We start from the raw sequence: 20,112 nt of genomic DNA, 5'->3' as shown, positions 1-20,112 counted from the left end.
CCCCCCCCCCGTGTGTGTAAGGGGGGGGGTGGTTTACAAGTCTAGGCTCCAGCAAGCCTTCTGCCTCAGACTCTCATAGAGATAACATTTCATGTTTTGTCTCACTAGCATAGGCGTGGTCCCAATGAACAAAACCTTTGCCACTAGCAAATGCAATGAGCAAGCGAGCATGCTTTGCGCTAGCACCTTTGAGAACTTGCATCTTTCTCCTGGCTGTCGTTGGTAGAGGAAATGTCATCCAGCTGCTCTGGAAGGGGATGGTGGTTAAGAGCGTGTGTTGTTAGTCCTTTCCTGTGAAAGATAATAAAACAGTCTTTATAGTTTACATTTCCTGTAAAGAAGTCACACTTACAGTATTGTACATGTACGCTCATGCCATGGTGTGCACATGAAGACTGGGACCAACCTGTGAGAGTTGGTTCTCTCCTTCCACTTTGTGAGTCCTGGAACTGAACTTGGTTGTCAGCCTTGGTGGCAAGTACTTTTACATGCTGACCATCTTGTTAGCCCCTAGTGAAAATACTTAAAAACAATTTTAAAAAATTATGTGTAGGTGTCTATGCCTGTGTGAGTGTGTTGTGTACCAAAGGTGTCAGTTCTGGGCCTTCAGTTACAGGCAACTGTGAACTAAACTTGGGTCCTCTGCAAGAACAGTAAGTACTCTTAATTTTTGAGCCACCTTTTCAGCTCCACCATATACTTTTTAACCATGTCTACCACTAGAGAGAGAAAAAAAATTCAAGCGTACATTCTTAGCTTTACAAATAAATACAGTACAATTCACTAAAATCTCCGAATGCTCATCTCCACTGAAAAGGCTTGGAGCCAGACCACTTAGATTTTAACACTGACTCCATCACTTAACTAATCATATTATCATAACCAGCTATTTAATCCTATGCTTTAAGTTAAACACTTGTACTAGGGATTCATGATGTGTGTTTGCATATTAAAGGCCTGGACAGACTCCCTATAAAGAAACTTCTAAGGCTCTGTTTAACCTATTGTGTCTCCTGAATATATCTGACTAGAGAATTTTTTGGGGAAACGATGCCTACTCTAGATAATTAGATAGAATAACTGATATATAGTTTATTCCAGCAGACAAGCCCAGCAGAAAGTAGATTCCAGAGAAGTAGTGGCCAACAAATAAATGATTAAGAAACTGAGTGTTTTACATTTTCAGGTAGTCACACACACACAAACCTCACACCTTGCTTATATGTTTAAATAAAAATTTTAAATGAAAGTCAAAGCTGGGAATGTAGGCTTAGCAGTAGCACTTCCTAGCATATCTGAGGCACTAAGATCAGTTCTCAGCACCAAAAAACGGGGTGGGAGGTTATACATAGAGACAATCAATTTTGCTAACCTCTTTTTAACATCTCTAACTAGTACCTGTTAGGAAATGCTACTGCTTCAAAGCGGATGAACACTGTAACATCTAACACTAAGCATTCATTTAAATCCACTATCATTTTATCCTCATTGTTCACTCCACTATGATTCCCTTTTGGAAAGGTTATTTTTAGAAAATGTAAAAAAAAAAAAAAAAAATAGCATCAAGAACAAGTAGTATAACTACACAGGTTCGGTAATTCCAGCTCAGAAAATGCTATCCAGAGTTTCTTCATACAAAATGAATTTTTAACATCTCTGGTTAGAAATAATTATAAAAGCAAATCTGGGGTTGATGAGATGGCCCAATAGATAAAGGTACTTGCCACCAAGCCTCATGACCTAAGTTCAATCGACAAGACTCACATAGTGGAAGGAGTGACTCTTGGAAGCTGTCTTCTAATCTCCAAATGTGTGCTATGGTGCATGTGCATGCAAGTGTGAATGTATACACTAAATGGAATTTTAAAAATTAAAAGCAGATTTTAAGTTAAATCCTTCTCACTTTGGGGAAATGATTGTTTCTTAGTTTTATTCCCTGAGAGCTTATTATCTAATTTGCTGTTATGGAAATAACATATCCCTTAAGAAGTAGCATGCTCCTGAAAGGCAAGGAGAGGTTCTTGTCTTTGTACAGCTCTTTACCAAGTAAAGGTAGGAGGAGGAAAGTAGTGTTATCACTTATTGAGGACCTACTATGTACCAGCCTTAGGCAATTATTTTAGGTATACTTGTAGATCTTATTTGTATACATAAAGACAGGAAGGTCCAGATCTAGTAATTTTCCTAAAAGCTACACGGCAAGAAAAGTATCCATTTAAAAATCTCAGGTGTGACTTTAAATGAATGTTGTTGGCATGCATAATAAGTGTATGGCTATTGAAATTGCTTAGTTCAATGAGGAGGAACAATGGGACTTGGATTTTTAAAAGTTCAGGCTCTATAGGCTTTAGATGTGGAACCTTTCTAATTTTATCTGAGAAATAGAAGCTAGTTATAGCCATCTTTCAGAACTGTTGAAAGGATCAAGAAACTGAAGGTTCTTTGAAATTGCAAAGTACCAGTAAATGTAAGGCGCCAAGTTACAACACTTTACTAAGGTTAGAAAGCTGACCTTTGAGCTACAAGTGCTTACTTTTTATCTACAAACAAAACTGATCATTATTTGCACGGGGTATGACGGCAATGTGTGTAATGGCTTGACGACAGGCTGTAGAATCGGATTGGCACTTGGTTTGTACTTCTGAGCTGCACCACCTTCTAGATAACAATCTTTAGATCTGTGATCTTTATTTGTAGGACGTGCAAAGTTGGTCTCAATCTGATTTTGCTATTGCATTCAAGCAAACAGCTTTGCATGGTGTTTTGAACTAGACACGTTCAACTTTCTTGTAGCATTTCAGCTATTATCTTCAGTGGGGTCAAAAGCACTTGTGGGAACAGTAAATGCTTCTGAAGATCCGCTCCCTCAATTCAGGTAGTAACAGCCCAAAAGGCACACTCTAAGCTGGCAACCCAAGGACAAAAGGCAGCTTCCGCCAGGGCTAGGAGGTAAGAATTCGGGATAATATTTTCCCTCCCTATGCCTAGGATGGGAAAGGGGAGGACGGGTTAAAGAGGGTCCCTTGAGCTCCTGCGGCCCAGGCTGGGCGAGCAGAGCAATCCACTCACAGCTCCACGCTCTGGGGCACGGCCTTCCGAGTGTATCTGGAGATCATCCTCCTTTTTCTCCTCTGCGGCCCGGGCGGGCAAGCCAGGGCGGGGGCCTCCGGGCCTGGCCCTCCCGCCGGCTCCGGCCCGGCCCCTTCCTGCCACCTACCGGCCCCGTCTCGCCCCGTTTCGCCCCGTCGCTTAGATTCCGGACCCGCCACCTCCCAGAATTCCCACTCGTTAGTCTTCCGACTTGCCTCCTTCCCTTCATGAGCGGAAGTAACGAAGGAATACAGCATCGTTCAGAAATTGGCTCCGATGCGCATTAGTGACTACACTCAAGGTTCCGGGGTCTCTCGACTTCCAGACTTTCAGGCGTGGATCAGGGCCCAAGCGAACGTGAGGACCCAGCATGGGCCGGGACTGGGCGGTTGGTGGTAACCTCTGACCAAGTGTCCTAGCGGCAGAGGCAGCCAAAGAAAGGCGCCAGAGCAGAGGCGCACGAGAGAGCTAGTAAAAGGGATCGCTTTACTTTCGTCAGGTGGAAGAAGAGAGTAGTTTGGTGAAAGAGCACTAGACCGCGCCAGGACAGTGCTCCTCGGTCGCATCTTTTCTGTGCTCCCAGGTATGCCATTTGTCATTAACTCACATGATCTGAAGTCCAATTCTGACTCTGTAAATTCTACATAAAGAGCCTTGCTTAGATTTAGTGAGGGTGGGTAGAGTTTTTACTTGGTCCTCCTCGTTGAGAGGCAGCACGATTCTAGTTTACAATGGTGAGTGGGTAGTTGTGTAGAAGATGCAGGTTTCTTATTGGTTCATTGCAAAGCCAAGTAAGCTTAAGAATTAAAATTGCTGCATTAGGTGGGCATCCGGAACCATGGGAAATTATTTTGGGACGAAACTGACACACAAATGTTTGCAGTTTTAAATCCTCTAATAGAAGCCCTGTAGAGCAAGGGGCATTGCTTTTTAACCCACTTAATAACACTATTTTAAAGTAAGGAAGTGTTTTAGAGATGACAGAGTAACACTTTCATTTCACGATTAATTAGAAAGCTCAGGAAAGTAAAGTGCCCAAAATACGCAACTAATTGAAGCACAGTTGGAAGTTTTGAGAGAAAATAATGGATAGTAATGTAATGTTTTCAAACTGTGTTACACACAATGCTACTGATTTAAGGGCAAGCATTTATTTGTTCGTGAGAAAGGGTCTTGGTATGTTGGCTAGGCTAACCTCAAACCCCTGGACCCAGGTGATGCTTTTGCCTCAGTCTATCAGCTGAGACCATAGGCACACCCATTGTGCCTAACTATTATTTATTTGTTTATTTATTTACTTATTTATTTATTTAGTATGAGTACACTGTAGCTGTACAGATGCTGGGAATTGAACTCAGGACGGCCCGCTTGCTCCGGAATCCTCAGACACACCAGAAGAGGGCTTCAGATCTCATTACAGGTGGTTGTGAGCCACCATGTGGATGCTGGGATCCGAACTCAGGACCTTCAGCAGATCAGTCGGTGCTCTTACCCGCTGAGCCATCTTGCCAGCCCCCGCTATTTTATTTATTTATTTTTTTGTTTTGTTTTGTTTTGGTTTTTCGAGACAGGGTTTCTCTGTATAGCCCTCGCTGCCCTGGAACTCACTCTGTAGACCAGGCTGGCCTCGAACTCAGAAATCCGCCTGCCTCTGCCTCCCAAGTGCTGGGATTAAAAGTGTGCGCCACCACTGCCTGGCTGCTATTTTTAATTTTTATCCTTACATACTTCTTTGGTTTGGGAAGTGAGTTGTTGGATTTTCGTTTACTCCATAATATCAAGGTTTCCATTTCACATAATTTAAATTTAATGAACTTAGTTTTAAGTATAAATGTCATTCAGAGGATAATAAGTCAAGTGATGACTGGTAAAGGCCAAAACCATGATGATGATAGGTGCGTATCAAATTTTGGGGAAATAATGTAGTCACCTAGAATTCTATGAATGCTGTTATTTCTCCTTTTGTGTGGCTTATGTCACTGGAACTTTGAAGGCTGTTTCCAGAGAAGAATGGAGGGTAGTGGGAAACTCGCAATGGTAGAGGATGCTGTGGAGTACCATCTGTTCCTGATACCAGATAAAGCCAGAGACACAGAAGAGCACAGAGAGATTCTTCAGAAGTACATTGAACGGATAATGACCCAGTTCGCACCCATACTGGTCCCTTATATCTGGCAGAACCAGCCTTTCAATCTCCAATATAAGCCTGCAAAAGGTAAAATAATCCTTCCATTCAGTGTTGTCTGAGAGAGACTTGCTCCTACAACTTTAAAACTCAGTGACATCTGCCCATATACATCTAAGCCCCTAACTTTAACTATTTAAAATCTTTCTATGGCTAAGAATGTGGGGACTGTGGCTGTTGTTCTGAACTTTACTTCCTATGCCTTAGTGTGAGTACTGGTGCTGCATAGGTCCAGGTTACTACGCGGTGTCTATCTTGATGATGCCTTTGGTAGGTTGCTTTGTTTCATGTAGTTGTTTTGCTGAGAATCAAAGAGTGACTTTGTCTGGCTAATAAAGACAACTAAATGGGTTTTGTTATTGTCAGTTGCCACCCAGAAGCATTTCCAATGTCCTTTACTGCTGTCACTAGTGCTTATGGCCAATTCTAGCAAAATACAGTAATATAGTCTGTCATTTCTTCTAACTTTGTGAAAATGAATGAGTGCTGCCAGGCTGTATTTACTCAGTGACTTATAGGGTCTATTTAGGACCAGGAGCCTGGTATCTTTTGATCTTGCCATTCCTGTTCATACTTCAATGCTAATTGGCTCGCAATCGCTCATTTTCTCCTTTGCTATTAATTTTTACTGAACTTTCTCCAGCACGGGCAGTGGGGGAGGTTTCAGTTGAAGTCTGACATGTAATATAAGTGAAAATCATACTCTACTCTGAGCTCCTCTAACCAGAGAGATAAGGGGGATTTGGTGAGAGCAGCAGAGGTGAGAGGCTGTTCATGTCCATCTTTTGTTTTTTGTTTGTTTGGTTTGGTTTTTGCCACGATTGCTGTGGTAGACCCTGTGGTGCATTTGTTTGACTTTCACGTGGTATATTCCATTGATTGATTTCTTACATTTTTGTGTGTTTTATGTGCCTGGGTGTTTGCACATCTGTATGTCTGTATACCATGTTCACACGGTGCCCTCAGAGACAGAGGAGGATGTTGGATCCTTTGGAACTGGAGTCACTGATGGTTGTGAGCCACCATGTGGGTGCTGGGAATTGCACCCAGGCCCTCTAGGAGAGCAGCCACTGAGACATTGATTGACTTTGTATGTTGAACTTTCAACCACTGCGACATTGATTGATTTTTGTATGTTGAACTCCACTCCATTGTGGTATTATAACCCCTTTCAATGTGTTGTTGGATTTGATTTGTCAGTTTTTCAGTGTTGTGATAAAAAAATGCCTGAGAAAAATCAACTTAAGGACTTATTTTAGCTTACGGTTTCAGAAAGATCACTTGGCTCTGCTGTAACTTAGCCTGCCCTCAAATTCATGAACCACCTGCTTCAGCCTCCCCAGGACTAGGATTACAAGTGTGTGCCACTTTGTTCAGCTGCTAGAGGCTTTTGATTACTGATTTAGTATCCTTCATAGTTATAAGTCTGATAATACTCTCTACTTCTTCATGATTGCATCAAGACCTTAAGTAGGGATTTATTCATTTCTTACAGCTTTCCCAATTTCTTGGAATAAGACATTCACAGATTCCCTATAGAAAGAATATAATGTTTCTTCTTTCATATTTGACTTTAGCTGTATCTTCTTATTTAATCTGATTGACCTTTTCTCCCATTTAAAAAACAACAACAACCCTGTTTGTCTCATTTACCTCTGCTGTAATTGTCTTGTTTCTCCTGCTGGGTTTATGCTTTGTTCGATGTTTTTCTTCTTTCCTAAAGTGGGAGTGCTGGTTTGAGATCTTACATAATGGTAAACTGTTACTTTGACAATTTTTGCTAAAGTTTATTAATTTTCATATATAATACTCTCATTTTCATTTGTTCCAAGACATTTCTTCACTTCTCCCGTGATTTCCTTTTTGTTCTTTGTTTTTTCCGAGACAGGGTTTCTCTGTGTAGTCCTGGCTGTCCTGGAGCTGTGATTTCCTTTTTGACTCTTGGTTGTTTGGTTGTGTGATGTTTAACTTCTGTATGCTTGGGGATGATGCACTTGTTTGAGCTGCTCTGCTCCTCCAAAACAGAATCCTGATGTCCCGTGATACTCCCCCAGCTACTATAACTCGTGCCTCTGGCCATGCTCTTCTTTCTGGAAAGCCCAGCTCTGGTTGTTCTTCAGCCACCACTACTGTACAAAATGAAGCAGGAGCCTCCTTTACGACCACACAACCTTTAGTGCGCTTTTAAAGATGCTTTGGTTATCTGTTCCTTGTTTTAGACCCAAACTCCTCATATCTTGCCTAGAATTGTAACCCCAGCTCCCAGAATAATTCTTAGAACTTAGCCTGTGGCTGGGAAATGACTGCTTATGTATGTTTTTCTTTGCAGGGACATACTTGCCTGGCTCACAATCACTTCTCTCTTGTTATATAGGAGGTGTTCCTGCGCATATGTATGGCATGACGAAGTTTGGAGATAACATTGAGGATGAATGGTTTATTGTTTATGTAATAAAGCAGATTACAAAGGAATTTCCAGAGTTAGTGGCAAGGTATTGTCAATATTTTAATTATTCTAAAGGAATTCTCATTTTAAAGCATAAGTGATTATATTTGTGTTCTTTTAGTAATTTTTGTCTGAGCTCTGGTAGAAATTGTTCAAATTTGGGGTAGATTGAAAAGCTGACTGTTTTCTTCCTATTTTCTTGTGACTTTGTTTTCTAAAAAAGATACTGGAGAGTCCAGTTCTCCAAACACTTCAAGCAAAACCTTATTTTAGGTTTTGCTGTTTTTGAATTCTAATTTTTGCTTAGCATCATGGACCCGTATAGTTTCAGTGCTTAGGAGGAAGAGGAAGGAGGATTGGGGGTTTGAAGACAACCTAACTTATGCCATGAAGACCCTGCTTTAAAGAAACACTAAGCTCTAATCATAAGAGATCAGATATGTGTGGTAAATAAAATGTGAAACAGCACAAAAGGTGGTACTGCTTGTGCTGGTGGCTTCCCAAGTTACTCTGTGTTTGTTTGTTTGTCTTCTCAAGATAGGCATCTCTGTGTAGCCCTGGCTGTCCTGGAACTCACTCTGTAGGCCAGGCTGGCCTCAAACTCAGAGATCCACCTGCCTCTACCTCCCGAATGCTGGGATCAAAGGCGTGCGCCACCATGCCCACTTCATCATGAACAACAATTCTTCCTCCTCCTTTTTTGGAGAGCCAAATTTTATTTTATTTATTTTTCTCAGGTACTACATCCAGCCATAGTTTCCCCTCTCTCCTCTCCTCCCAATCCCTCTCCCTCTAAACCCCCACTTCTCTTCCCTAGATCACTCCTCTTCCATTTCCTTTCAGAAAAGATCAGGCCTCCCACTGTCATCAATCAAGCCTGGCATAACAAGTTACAGTAAAACTAGGCACCTCCCCTCATATCAAGGTTGGATGAGGCAACCCAGTGGGAGGAAAAGGATCCTAAGAGCAGGCAAAGGAGTTAGAGACAGCCCTGCTCCCACTGTTAGGAGTCTCACACGAACACCAAGCCACACAACCATAGCATATATGCACAAAACTAAGGTCAGACCATACAGGCTCCTTGATTGTTGGTTCAGTCTCTGCGAGCCCCTGTGAGTCCTGGTTAGTTAAGTGTGTGAGTTTTCTTGTGGTCCTCAACCCCTCTGGTTTCTATAATCCTTTCTCCTCAGCGCTGCCTAGTGTTGGCTGTGGGTCTGTGCATCTGCTCCCATCAGTTGCGGGGTGAAGGCTCTCTGATGATGATTGGGCTAGGTTACGGTCTGTGAGTATAGCAGAATATCATTAGGAATCATTTCATTGCCTTTTTTTTTTTTTTAATGGCTGGTCATATTTGGTTCTGTCCTAGATCTCTGGGGTATCTAGCCTCTGATTCCTGGCCTTCCAGGCAATGTTAGGTGTAGGCTACCTTGTGGAGTGGTTCTCAGGTTGGATCGGTCATTGGTTGACTACTTCTACCAGTTCTTCACTACCTTTACCCAGCACATCTTGTAGGCAGAACAAACTATATATTGGAGGTTTTGGGGCTGAATTGATGTCCCAGTCCCTTCGCTGGAAGCCTTGTCTGGTTACAAAAGATGGTTCCATATCTCCAACTATGAGGAGGCTTCACTAGTGTCACCTTTGTAAATTCTAGGCAGATTCTAATACACTAGGTTTCTACCTCACCACTCAAATGCCCCTCAATTCCAGTTGTCTCCCCAGTAGTCTCTCCCTCCACCCCGACTTGATCCCTCCTGTTCCTATCCCTACCTGCCCCAAGTCCACAATTCTCATGAACTTTTAATGTGTATGAAGAAAAGTTCTAACTTGGTGGTGTACACCTTTAATCCTGGCACTTAATGGGCAAAGGTAGTTGGATCTCTGCAAGTTCAAGGCTAGTCTAGTCTACATATCAAGTTCCAGGTCAGCCAGGACTCTGTATGTTTGTGTGTGGGGTGTGTGTGTGTGTGTGTGTGTGTGTGTGTGTGTGTGTGTGTGTATACATCTATATATGTATGTATGTATGTGTGTATATACATATATATGTATGTACATATACACATATATATGTATATATACACACACATATATTGAGTTTCCTAAATGTCAGCAATATTGACACACTTTTAAAGACACATAGTCACTCTAGTTACCCATCAGAGATACTTAAGGATTATTTATACTGGCCATTTCCACTAGTTGGTAGGAAAGTTCATCCACTAATGGCCTCTGTGGTTTCCATTGTGACACATTTTTTGCAAGACTCAGTTCATGTCAGCCTGAAGCTTCACCTCTTGTCAGCCTCCCTGAAAGCCATGCCTTCTTATTTTTCTCTTCTGGTTCCACTTTCACCACATCCAGATCTTCATTTTTAATCTTTTCTGTATGTTTACTCTGTTCTGAGTTATTGGATTATAAGAATTTTAAAAAGATCAAGAATCTCTGTGTACAACCTTCTTACCCTGAGTCTCATGTAGAGCCAGTCTAAGTGATCTGCACACTTGGCCTGACAGTATAATAATGTAATCTCAGTAATATGTGTTTCACGGACTTCTGTAATATTTTCTCTCTTACTGACTAATGATTTTTCTCTTCTTCTCCTCCTTCTCTTCTTCTTTCTTTTTTCCTCCTCCTCCCTTCTTCTTTCTCCTCCTTTTCTTCTTTTTGTATTCTTTTTATTATTTATTTATTTTATGTATACGAGTACACTGTAGCTGTACAGATGGTGATGAGCCTTCATGTGGTTGTTGGGAATTGAGTTTTTAGAACCTCTGCTTGCTCAGGTCAATCCCACTTGCTCCGGTTGGCCCCGCTTGCTCCAGTCCATCCCGCTTGCTCAGTTCCTGCTTGCTCAACTCCACTCACTTAGTCTCTGCTCAGTCCGGCCCAAAGATTTATTTATTATTATACATAAGTATACTGTAGCTGTCTTCAGACACACCAGAAGAGGGTGTCAGATCTCATTACGGGTGGTTGTAAGCTACCATCTAGTTGCTGGGATTTGAACTCAGGACCTTTGGAAGAGCAGTCAGTGCTATTACCCGCTGAGCCATCTCACCAGCCACTTGTTTGTTTTTCAAGAAAGGGTTTCTTTGGGTAATATCCCTGGCTGTACTTGCTTTGTAGACCAGGCTGGCCTCAAACTCATAGAGATCCACCTCCCAAGTGCTGTCATTAAAGCTGTGTACCACCACACCTGGCCAAAGATACAATTTTTAAAGAGTCATACACAGAAATTTAAGAGAAATCAGTATGGGAAACAAAACAGGTACTATGTTATAAATCTACTTTAAAGGGTAGATAGTTCTCTGTAATTACCTACCAATGCCAGCAGAAGGCACTGCACACATCCTTTTTGACACTGATTTTCCATTTCTGCCCATCAAATTGGATACTGTTCCCACAAATCCTTTCTCCAGCAGAGTAAAAGAGAAGGGAGCAAAAAGTTGGAAAATGTTTTATTGTTGAAATGTTAAACACATAAAAGCAGAAGAAAATGAAACTATATGTCATCTAACTTCAACAACCTTCAAGTTACATCACCACCAGTTCACCTGTGTCCTGCCAACTCTGTTACACGCAAAGTGCTGTGGTTAAAGGCATGTGCCATCATTGCCCAGCCAGAAAGATCATTTTGAAGTAAATATCCAGTACTGTGCCATTTGACCCTTGAGTAATTCAGATTGTAGACCTAGTAGGTGATTCTCTACATTTACCCTTTTTTTTTTTTTTTTTTTTGAGATGGTATCTTGCTTCTGGCTATGTTGCCCAGGCTGCTTGGAGCCCCTGGGATTAAGCTGTATTCCCCCTTAATCCTCCTGATAGCAAGGACTGCATTTTTTGTAATGTTTTCAGCTTATTTTTATTTTCTAAACTTTATATTTGTTTTTGCTTGACAATAAAAGATATATATACTTACTATGTAATGTGTGTAATAGATATATATATATACATATGTACATATGTGTATATATATATATATATATATATGTATATATATATATATCATGGAATGGCTAAATTGAGCCCATTGACATATGCATTACCATCCATATTTTTAAAAAGACAGAAACACGTGCTTTATGTTCCTGCCAGATTGATCTTTCTAAAGGAAATTCTAACTATTTTTTGCTACCCCACTCTACAAGACCTTTCCTTTTTTTTTTACTTAAAAAAATTGTCTGTGAAATATAGCACATGCTCACTCATGGGTTCCCATGGTAGGATTGCTTTTTAAGTCTTCTTCTCTATGAGTCATCATCCCCCAAATAACACAACTGTCTGTAACTCTAGTTCTCAGGGACCCAGCGCCCTCTCTGGCCTCTGTGGACACTGCACACACATGATGCACATACATACTTGCAGGCAAAATATACATAAAATAAAAATAGTTTAAACAATTGAATACTAGTACTATTGGGTGTGTTTGCGTGCATGTATGGGATGTCTGGGGTAGGGTGGGAGGAGACCTGTGTAACACAGTGCAAGTGTGCATCCTCAGGATAACTTTACGGAGTTTCTTCCTTCATCTTTTTTGTGGGTTCCTAGGGTCAACTACAGGTTGCTTGCACAGCAGGTGCCTTTACCACTTTTCCTGCATCCCACTCTAACTTTATACATACTAAAAAAAAATTAACCATGTGACATTGTTGTTCAAAGATTAAAAATAGATGAGACAAAAAAATATCAATAATGCTTTGTACATAAAGGCCTTTCAAAAATATCAAGTAATGCTTTATATATAAAGGCCTTTCTAGTTTCACTTATAAGTAGTCCTCCCCTCCTTGGAGCCTTTTAGTACCTATGTATTTCCATATTTCTGTCTAACATAGTACTTTGATTTTTCTCATTAATATCTCTTAATCTCCTTATAATCTTATAGTTTCATATAGGATATTTTTAAAAAAGATTTACTTATTTTATCTATATGAGTACACTGTAGCTGTCTTCAGACACATCAGAAGAGAGCATCGGATCCCATTATAGTGCTAGGAATTGAACTCAGGACCTCTGGAAAAGCAGTGTCCTTAACTGCTGAGCCATCTCTCTAGGCCTTTTCCTGTATTTTTTAAGATTTATTTTTATTGCTTTCAGGTGTGTGTGTGTGTGTGTGTGTGTGTGTGTGTGTGTGTGACAGAGGTTATATATGTGAGTGCAGGTACAGGTGGGAGCCGGATCATGAGATGTCATGAAGCTGGATTTATAGGCATTTGTGAGCTGCCTGATACAGGGTCTGTGAGCCAAGCCTTGGCCCTGTGCAAGAGCAGAACATGCTCTTAATTGCTGAGCCATTTACCAGCCCTATTTGACTATATGTTAAATTTTGCTTTTTTCTTTTTTGGCAATCTGTATATAGTACATAGGTAAGATTTTTCTGAGAAGAAGGGGAAAATGTATTTGATTAAAGCTGTTCATGTTCTGTGAATATGAAAATGGATCTTCTCTTTCACTAGGATTGAAGACAATGATGGAGAGTTCCTGTTAATAGAAGCGGCCGACTTTCTCCCTAAGTGGTTGGATCCTGATAATAGTGCCAATAGGGTAAGTACACCCGGCTTAGAGAATACAGAGATGGAATCTGCTGCGTCATTTCCTGTGTCCCACGCTTACCAGAGACCACGGAGAAACTAAGATTGCCATTTTGCAGGTGTTTTTTTATCATGGGGAGCTGTGCATTATTCCTGTGCCACAGAAGTCTGAAAGGATATCCTGGTTACCCACAACACCACCCACAATCCAGCAAGCATTGAGTATAATTTCAGCACACCCAGAAGCTGTTTTGGCTTCAGAATCTATACAAGGTGCGGTGGACAGGCGCATCCGTGGGTAAGAAAGGAACATTGATACTCTTAGTCAAGGAACATTTTAGTTCAGTGTAGCACGTTTTTATTTGCACATAGAATTCCTTCAACCTAGTTTAATAGTCATCTGCACTTTATTGACATCACTGTTCATGAAACTGACAGTTAAATTTATGGAATTTAAAATCAGAAAATAGATTGATTGGTGGTTGATTAATTGACTGAATGAGATAGGGTCTTGCTATGTTGCCCAGGCTGGCTTTGAACCCCTGGTCTCATGCTAACTCTTTCCTCAACCTCCTGAGTAGCTGTGGTTCCAGGAGTGTCACTGTGCCTGACTTAGATGTAGTTTGTCTTCCCATCCAAAAGTTCTTTTATTTACCTTAGGTGTCAAGCAAAGTATAGTCTATGAAAATTTAAGATTGGGGCTGGAGACATGGCTTCATGGTTAAGCACACTGGCTGCTCTTCTCAAAGACCGGAGTTCAAGTCCCATCACTCATATTGCCACTCGTCACAGTCTGTAACTCCAGTTCACGAAATCCTAACACTCTCTTCTGGCTCAGTGGGAACTGGGCATACATGTAGTGCACAGAGATACATATAGGCAAGGCATTCACACACATAAAATAATACATTTTAAAAGATAAAATAAAGCCGGGTGGTGGTGGCACACGCCTTTAATCCCAGCACTTGGGAGGCAGAGACAGGCAGATTTCTGAGTTCAAGGCCAGCCTGGTCTACAGAGTGAGCTCCAGGACAGCCAGGGCTATACAGGGAAACCCTGTCTCGAAAAACAAAAAACCAAAAAACCAAACCAAAACAAAAAAAGATAAAATAAAAATTGAGATTTTTATAGATGAAATGCAATACAGTACATTTGGCTTTTTGTTTTGTTGATTTTTGGTTCTGGAGCTTCTATATGATTCTTTGACCTATATGGAACCCTTTAGGCTTCATTTTTAAGAGAAGGGAAGTCCTAATAGCACTTTGGTTCAAAGTATTGTCTCAGTAACAATACTTTTAAGCTGGATGTGCTAGCTCACACCTTTAATCCTAGCACTGTGGAATCAAAGGCAGGAGGATCTCTGTGAGTTCCAGGCCAGCCTAGTCTACAAAGCAAGTTCTAAGCCAGAGCTATAAGTACCCAGTAAGACCCTGAAAAAAAATCCTGATATAAATATAAAAAATACATATAAAATAAAGGCATTGTGCTGCCTGTCACAGGTACCCGGAGAAAACTGAAGCCTCCCTCCATCGGGCGCACTGCTTCCTTCCGGCTGGCATTGTGGCCGTGCTCAGGCAACGGCCCAGGCTGCTGGCGGCTGCAGTCCAGGCCTTCTACCTACGGGACCCCATTGACCTGAGAGCCTGTCGAGTCTTCAAGACGTTTTTGCCTGAAACACGAATAATGGCGTCTGTGAGATATCTTTCTTGGTCATTTAGCTTTTGTTATAGTTTTACTAGTTCTCTTACAAAGTTACTGCTTCTTCCTCCCTTTCTTTTTTCTTCCTTCCTTCCTTCCTTCCTTCCTTCCTTCCTTCCTTCCTTTCTTTCTATTTTCCTTTCTTTCTTTCTAAAAAAAAAAAAAAAAAAAAACCCAAGTGTAGCGGATGTTACGAAGTGCCACACTTTGTAGCTTAGTATATATGGACCATATTTTCCCTACTTTTGTATGTTTCCTTCTTAGCAATAAAACATTTGACCTCTTAATTATTATCTTCCACTCTTCTTAAATTGCCAAAATGTAATTAAAGATAATTCCATTAGTGCCAACTCCAAAGTGGGCAGCAGGGTAAATTTCATAGTATGTGAATGTGTATCTCACCAGCTGCTTCTGAAAACAAGCAGGAAGTGAGCGGGCTGCAGCCTCTCTGTGCTTCCCCTATGGATGTGTGAGTGTGAAGCCCATGAGTGGGTGGACTGATGGTTACAGTAACTATGAAAAGACACTCAAAACTCAATTTCAGGAAAAGACTCACAAACTTTGTATCCCAATACCCAGGTCACTTTCACGAAATGTCTGTATGCACAGCTTGTACAACAGAAGTTTGTGCCAGACCGGCGGAGTGGATATGGGCTCCCACCTCCATCACATCCCCAGTACCGAGCCTATGAACTGGGCATGAAGTTGGTAATGTTGAACAAGAAAACTCCCTAACTTCTTTCTCTTCTTCTTCTCTCCCTCCTTCCCCCACTTTCTTAGCTTCCTTTCTTTCTCTAATGTGGAAGAGCTTTAAGAGCTGGAGAAATGGCTCGGCTCAGGGGCTAAAAGTACACACTGCTCTTGGAGAGGACGCTTTAGATTGCCAGCATTTACACCAGGTGGCTCACAGCAACCTGTAATTCCAGATTCAGGGCATTCCTAGGCTTCAGGCCTCTCTTGAGTACCTGCATTCACATGTACATATACCCACCTACACACACTCACATACTCACACACACTCACACACACACACTCACACACTCACACCCATACACACACACTCACACACACTCACACTCACACACCCTCACACTCATACTCACACACACTCATACACACCCACACTCACACACACTCACTCACACTCACACACACTCACACACACACACTCATACACACACTCACACACACTCTCACACACTTACACTCATACACACGCTCACACATTCACACACACTCTCACACACTCTCACACTCACACTCTTACACACACACACTCACACAGACACCCTTGAGCATTAATGATAGAGATAGAAGTGACTCAGAACCCCGTAGGGAGCAGTTTCCTGCTGCTCATCATTCCAGTTGCTTGTCATTTTCACCTGATGATGATTGACACAGCGTAGGAACTCTGGAAATACGTCCTGCTTGTGTGACAATGTAGTAAAGTTCATCATTTCATCGGAGCCTCAGTGATCCAGCAGCTGTGAAGCCATCTGAGAATGAAAGTTGGTCCCCTCACACTTAGAGCAAAATAAGTTCCACTTGGATTAAATATAAAAACTGAAACCATAAAATTAGAAAATATAGGAAAATTATCATCTAACTAAAAAAGGCCTTTTTTTTTTTTTTTTTTTTGGTTTTTTTCGAGACAGGGTTTCTCTGTATAGCCCTGGCTGTCCTGGAACTCACTCTGGAGACCAGGCTGGCCTCGAACTCAGAAATCCGCCTGCCTCTGCCTCCCAAGTGCTGGGATTAAAGGCGTGCGCCACCACCGCCCGGCTAAAAAGGCCTTTTAAGGCATGACTTTTAACCAGAATCTATAAAAGATTGACTAATTTGATTTTGTAACAATTTCTAGCTAAGCACAGTGTACATCTGTGATCCTAATTAGAGTCCAGGAGTCAGAACACAGCTGGATAACAGATAGCAAAACTGGCTCAAATAACAACATAACAATAATGGAAGAAGAGAAATTCTGCACGGAAAAGAAAAATGTCAGCTACACAGAGAAACCCTGTCTCAAAAAACCAGAAAACAAAAAGAAAGAAAGAAGGAAGGAAAGAAAGAAAGGAAGAAAGAAAGAAAGAAAGAGAGAGAGAAAAATGTCATGAACTCAAAAGATGCCAGAAAACCTGAAGAATGAATATTAGGTGTTCCTAGAGAAAATGATACTAATTGTTTAGAAGCTCCACAGATAGCTCACAGAAAAAGAAGTACAAATGAATTTTAATTAAAAAATTTAAAATGTTGACTTGTGTTCTTAAAAATTAATATAAATTAAAGCTACAAAATAGTGGTTTCCAGCTGGGCAGTGGTGGCACATTCCTTTAATCCCAGCACTTGGGAGGCAGAGGCAGGTGGATTTCTGAGTTCAAGGCTAGCCTGGTCTACAGAGTGAGTTCCAGGACAGCCAGGGCTGTACAGAGAAACCATGTCTAGAAAAACCAAAAAATAAAAATAAAAAACATAGTGATTTCCATCACAAGATTGCAAGTATAAAAAGTATGAGAACATATATTGAGTTGGTAAGAAATTATAAGAATATATAAAGGAAAGGATACTTTAATGTGCCAGGTATGGTGTGTACCCCTTTAATCTTAGCACTCAGGAGGAAGAGAGGTCCTCTGAGTTCCAGGATGGCCAGAGGCACAGAGTGAGACCCTGTCTTGAAAAAAACATAAGAAAGAAAGGAAGGAAGGAGGCAGGGAAGGAAAGAAGGAAGGGAAAGAAAGAAAGAAAGGAAGGCAGGTAGAAAGAAAAGAAAGAAAGAGAAAAGAACAGGAACAAGCTGATTCGGTCCCCGTGAGGAGCGGTGTGCCAACATCCATTCACACTGAAACTGCCTGCACTAACCATTTTTCTTATCATTCTCACTTCTAGAAATATATTTCAGGTGCAAAAACACACAGAGGTAAACTCAGGAGCGTTGCTTGTAGTGCTGAGAGCTCACAAACACCAAATCTGCAGTGGGAGAGTAGGTGAATTATGTCCTGTCCTTGAGTGAAGTGGACAGATTGATGTGTGCTGATGGGAAATTCTCTCCACAGCACACAGAAACACACAAAAGGGGTGGAGTAGAACAGTGTCACAGAAATCTACCTGAGCACCTATCTTACTTCTGAGGGGAGAGGCTGGGCATTGGTAATAAGGTATTTGAATCATTGTGCCATGTTATTCTTATGGTTTTTTACCAAAGATCTTAAAATGAAAACCTCTTCTTTCCTGTGTCTGAGAATATGCTCAATTTACTTATTTTCACATTTTATTTCAATATATATTTCAATAAATAAAAATAAGTTTTTATTTATTTATTTTGTGTGCATGTCAGGGTTGAGGAAGCTGCCATGGTGCACATGAGGATCAGAAGACAAATTTGGGGGAGCTGGTTCTTGTCTTCTACCATGTGGGTTCCAGGGATTGAACACAGGTTGTCAGGCTTAGTGGCAAGCACTGAGCCAACTTTCCAGCTCAGAAATAAATTCTTACTTTTCATAAAACTTAAAAAGTGTTCTAAGTGAAGCTGGGTACGGTGGTACACACCTTAATCCCAGCACTTGGGAGGCAGAGGCAGGTGGGCATCCGAGTTCCAGGCCACCCAGGGCTACATAGTGAGACCATGTCTGAAAAAAACCCACAAAACCCAAAAATGTTCTAAGTGTTCACATGCCCTTGTGTCTGGCCACCTAGTTCTAGATTGGGGCTGAATAAGAAGAAACTAATTTAAGATAGTAGAGAAAAAAAAGAAAAGAAAGTAACATAGTAAAAATGCTGTGTCTCACCTAGGCTCATGGATTTGAGATTTTGTGCTCCAAGTGTAGCCCACATTTTTCTGACTCCAGGAAATCCCTTGTGACTGCTTCACCGCTCTGGGCCAGCTTCCTTGAAAGTCTGAAAAGGAATGATTACTTTAAGGTGAGACTTGTGCTTATTTCTTCTCATGAGTGAGTGAGTGTGTGTGTGTGTGTGTGTGTTCTCGTGAATGGAGGCCAGAAGTGGGTGGAGGGTGTCTTCCTCTCATTGAACTTACCAAATGGTTGTACTGGCTGCCCAGGGAGCGTCCAGGATTCTCCATCTCTGGGCTTCCAGATGTGTACTGTCAGGCCTGTATTTGTTTGTTTTATGTGGGTCCTGGAGATTCAAACCCAGGTCCTTATGCTTGTACAGCAAGACCTTTATCCACTACCATCTATCTCCCCAGCCTCTCTACTATTTAATTTTAAAATCTTTGACTCACAGAAAATTGTCATGACTTATTTAAAAGTAAAATATAATTATAGAAGCTCAAATAGACACCTCAGTGATACTCAAGCATGGGAAGCAGGCAATGAGATAGTATTTATTGAATATTTATGATACTAGAGGATTATTTTTAAAATGTTGTTGTTGTTGTTGTTTGAGACAAGGTCTCTTCTGTAATCCTGGCTGTCCTGGAGCTTACTATATAGACCAGTTTGGCTTCAAACTCAAAAAGACCTCCTGCTTCTGCCTCCCAATGCTGAGCCCACCATTCCAGTTTTATTTTTAAAAATCTTTTAAATTGTATGTATTTATTTAGTTGAGGGGCCATGTATATGCATGCTACAGTATGTGAAGATCAGAGGACAACTTGTGAGAGTCAGTTTTCCATGAGGGTTCACGGGGTTGAACTAGGTCATCAGGCTTGGCAGCAGGTGGCTTACCTGCTGAACTATCTTGCCAGCTTAATATTAGCAAATTCTAATTTTATGTTTGTCAAGTGATAAAATTTATTACTTGTATCTAATGAACAACGTATAAAACTTGAAAAAGCAACATGAAACTACTAGACAGGAAAATTAGCTAAGATAGGGAATCCTAAAAAAACTACAAACCACAAGTGGTCTACAGGGAGAGAACGGGAGACTGTCGGATGCTCATCCCTCTGTGGGACATCTACCTCACACATAGCCCAAGCCTCAGGGATCATCTCAAAAGACTGTAAGGACCAGAGATAGGAGAGTACAGCAAAACAATGTTATCGAACAAAGCAGGGCAACTGCACATTTGAACCCACAGCAGCTGTGACAGCATGCAGACCTGCACAAGATCAAGCTAGACAAAACCCCAGCATGGCAGAGGGAAGTGGTCACAAAGTCCTACCCTCGCTGAGGACAGTTGATGACTGCTGACAGAGGGAGAGCTGA

General features: G+C 41.3%; 2 protein-coding genes across 10 annotated transcripts in view; one reads left to right on the top strand and one right to left on the bottom strand.

Moving 5' to 3' along the window:
* Nucleotides 1–3,418, bottom strand: part of Fam149b1 (family with sequence similarity 149 member B1) — a 35,701-nt gene extending 32,283 nt beyond the window's left edge. For 2 of the 8 annotated variants that reach the window (XM_031360866.1, XM_031360868.1), the window contains exons 1-2: nucleotides 3,070–3,271; nucleotides 187–291 (exon numbers count right to left, since the gene is read on the bottom strand). In XM_031360866.1, coding sequence (XP_031216726.1) covers nucleotides 187–291; nucleotides 3,070–3,116 — 152 coding nt within the window. In that variant the 5' untranslated portion in view covers nucleotides 3,117–3,271. The other 6 variants (XM_031360864.1, XM_031360863.1, XM_031360867.1 and 3 more) reach the window with 6 other exon arrangements.
* The window catches only part of Ecd (ecdysoneless cell cycle regulator), a 28,659-nt gene continuing 11,827 nt past the window's right edge, over nucleotides 3,281–20,112 (top strand). Inside the window, exons 1-8 of one of the 2 annotated variants that reach the window (XM_031360862.1) lie at nucleotides 3,281–3,447; nucleotides 5,084–5,305; nucleotides 7,650–7,767; nucleotides 13,175–13,262; nucleotides 13,369–13,547; nucleotides 14,749–14,941; nucleotides 15,527–15,655; nucleotides 18,734–18,862. In XM_031360862.1, coding sequence (XP_031216722.1) covers nucleotides 5,101–5,305; nucleotides 7,650–7,767; nucleotides 13,175–13,262; nucleotides 13,369–13,547; nucleotides 14,749–14,941; nucleotides 15,527–15,655; nucleotides 18,734–18,862 — 1,041 coding nt within the window. In that variant the 5' untranslated portion in view covers nucleotides 3,281–3,447; nucleotides 5,084–5,100. Of the gene's footprint in view, nucleotides 3,448–3,539; nucleotides 3,674–5,083; nucleotides 5,306–7,649; nucleotides 7,768–13,174; nucleotides 13,263–13,368; nucleotides 13,548–14,748; nucleotides 14,942–15,526; nucleotides 15,656–18,733; nucleotides 18,863–20,112 lie in introns of those variants that run through there. The other variant, XM_031360861.1, reaches the window with a different exon arrangement.

This window comes from Mastomys coucha, unplaced genomic scaffold, assembly GCF_008632895.1.
Source record: "Mastomys coucha isolate ucsf_1 unplaced genomic scaffold, UCSF_Mcou_1 pScaffold9, whole genome shotgun sequence".
Lineage (NCBI taxonomy): Eukaryota > Metazoa > Chordata > Mammalia > Rodentia > Muridae > Mastomys > Mastomys coucha.
Note: the sequence above shows the minus strand (reverse complement) of the source record. Positions and strands in the feature narration are given on the sequence as shown.